This window comes from Zingiber officinale, chromosome 8A (genome assembly GCF_018446385.1).
Source record: "Zingiber officinale cultivar Zhangliang chromosome 8A, Zo_v1.1, whole genome shotgun sequence".
Taxonomy (NCBI): domain Eukaryota; kingdom Viridiplantae; phylum Streptophyta; class Magnoliopsida; order Zingiberales; family Zingiberaceae; genus Zingiber; species Zingiber officinale.
Genome location: NC_056000.1, coordinates 50731193 through 50733633, shown reverse-complemented (window position 1 = coordinate 50733633; position 2441 = coordinate 50731193). Strand labels below are relative to the sequence as shown.

At 39.4% G+C, this 2441-nt stretch overlaps 1 protein-coding gene across 1 annotated transcript; it reads left to right on the top strand.

The window, feature by feature from the left end:
• The first annotated feature begins 225 nt into the window (after nucleotides 1–225).
• Nucleotides 226–2104, top strand: LOC122011506 (tryptophan synthase alpha chain-like). The gene is made up of 8 exons (XM_042567900.1): nucleotides 226–459; nucleotides 529–675; nucleotides 752–817; nucleotides 903–1011; nucleotides 1095–1171; nucleotides 1261–1416; nucleotides 1495–1554; nucleotides 1633–2104. The coding sequence occupies exons 1-8, from the start codon at nucleotides 292–294 to the stop codon at nucleotides 1882–1884; spliced, it is 1035 nt and encodes a 344-aa protein (XP_042423834.1). The 5' UTR covers nucleotides 226–291; the 3' UTR covers nucleotides 1885–2104.
• Nucleotides 2105–2441: the final 337 nt, after the last annotated feature.

Here is a 2441-nt window from a genome sequence, read left to right as displayed (position 1 = left end):
TAGTACACTATTAAGTTCAATAAAATGTGATACATGATTTTGTAATGTCTACCAACATAAAAAACCATTCAAATAAACTGCATCCAATCGAGTCATTTTCTTGCAAACTGTCTCTTAAATCCTTTGTGTGTTTGACCCATTCACTCTTTCAATCTAATCGTGAACCACGTGCTCATTTGAGCCCTACAAATACTGCCCTGTAGCTGTAATCGAAACACCCTGCAGAAGAAGCAATCCAATCTCAGAGCAAAAGAAAAGAAGGGAAAAAAAAACTTAATAATAATAATAATAATGGCTTCTGCAACTATGATTGTTGCTGGCAACAGATTGAAGCTTTCTTCTTCAACTTCCACATTCTACTCTGTTCCAAGGATGCTACCTCCAAAATCTTCTCCCAGGCTCAGCGCTCAAGCATCAAGCATCGCTGAAACCTTCTCCGCCTTGAAAAGACAGGAAAAGGTAATCTATTTCCTTGTTATAAAAGGTAAAAATTGGGAACAACTTTTTAATGGTTTTAATGGCGTTCAGGTTGCGTTTATTCCGTACATCACTGCTGGAGATCCTGATCTATCAACGACAGCAAAGGCTTTGAAGATGCTGAGCCGCTGTGGTGCTGATCTGATTGAGTTGGGGCTGCCATTCAGTGACCCTGTGCTGGATGGACCGGTCATTCAGGTTCTTAATTAATTAATTAATTAATCCTTTGAAAATTGATTCTTGAAACCTTTCATTGACTGAATGCTTTCTGTAGGCATCCCATAAGAGGGCGTTGGCTAACAAGACCAGTCCCGAGGCAGTCATCTCCATGTTGAAGGAGGTAATGCATGCAAAGCAGTACTGTCTCGGGAATTTCAGACAGACATTTCATTTTGCAGAGCTTTTAAACTGGCAATCCTTTTCAGGTCGTCCCACATATCTCTTGCCCAATTGTGGTATTCTCCTACTACAATATGATATTAAGCTACAAGAGCGAATGGTTCTTGGCTGCACTGGAAGATGCTGGTGCACAAGGCATGATGTTTACTTTCACTGTTCTTCTTTTTTCATGATGGTAAATGCACAGCACTCATTAAACATGTGTTGTTGTTCTTCAGGGCTTATTGTGCCAGACCTTCCTTTCGAAGAGAGTGCGACTCTGAGGGAAGAAGCTCTTAAGAAAAACATTGATATGGTAGGTTCTCACGATCTCAAATTCATACTTCTTGAAACCGTGCTCAAGTTCTTAACTGCCCAAATCGTTTTCCTGATGTGCAAATTAAGGTTCTGCTCACCACACCTACCACTCCAAGGAAGAAAATGGAGGCCATTGCGGATGCTTCAGGAGGATTCCTGTACCTTGTAAGCTCGGCTGGAGTTACTGGTGCTCGTCCTACGGTGAACAGCCAAGTGCAGTATCTTCTCAGGGATATCAAAAGCGTAAGAGGACGAGGCCAATTACTCTCTATTAATATATAAAGAAAAACTAATTTGATAGTTCAAACTTTGTCACTTCAGGCATCCGAGAAGCCTGTTGCAGTAGGGTTTGGAGTATCAAAACCGCAGCACGTCCAACAGGTCAGGGACTCGAATGCATTATTGGGCTGGATGATAAGTTCTCGTCCATCCTTGACACTGATGGAATGGATTTTGCAGATCTGTTCGTGGGGAGCCGACGGCGTGATCGTTGGCAGCGCAATCGTTAGACTGTTGGGCGAAGCCGAGTTTGCAGAGGAAGGATTAAGGCAGATGAAATCCTTCGTGGAGTGTCTAACAGCTGCGCTTCCTTCAAGAAACCCTGCGCTGGAAAAGAGCACAACTCCGAACTTCTTCAGGGAGGATGAGTTTTGGGGGAGGAGAGCTGCGCCTCAACCGAAGTCAACCGTACTAGTGCACCGACGGCGTTGACTTTGTTTAAACAATAGGAAAATGAATTTTGTTGATAAATAAATTAAATAAAAATAGAAAGGACTATTAATGAAAAGACGGTCATAAATTAATTTTCTAAGTTTATAAAAAATTAATGTCTAATGAGAAATTAATGTAATATAATCAGATTCGTATATGAGTTGGATTCAGGAATGAAATTACATGAACGCTGATTCAAATATATAGAACCATTGAGATGTGTGAAATTATAATTAATTTTATTGATTGAATCAAATTGATTGATTTAAAGATTAATCATGATTTTAATATTAATTAATTAATATTTATAATAAATTAAGTAAATAATTAATCAGATTAATCATTTGAATTAATGATAATGGATAAGGTTTAAGTGAAAAAAAAAATGCAAAAATGCATCCCATGTCTTTTCACCTCTTAATCAGATTAATATTTCTGATGCTCTAGAGGTTTGACCAGGAAATGTTCTAGAAGCCTGACCAGTACTTGATCTGGGTACCTGACCAGGAATTGATCTGGAGATCTGACCAAGACTTGATCTGGAAGCTCGACCAAGA

What these genes read in the sequence shown, in the direction of transcription:
- LOC122011506 (XM_042567900.1), top strand. Translation starts at nt 292, where the DNA reads ATGGCTTCTGCAACTATGATTGTTGCTGGCAACAGATTGAAGCTTTCT. An exon ending in CCTTGAAAAGACAGGAAAAG is followed by an intron (nt 460 to 528) that starts GTAATCTATTTC and finishes AATGGCGTTCAG; the next exon opens with GTTGCGTTTATTCCGTACAT. An exon ending in TCATCTCCATGTTGAAGGAG is followed by an intron (nt 818 to 902) that starts GTAATGCATGCA and finishes AATCCTTTTCAG; the next exon opens with GTCGTCCCACATATCTCTTG.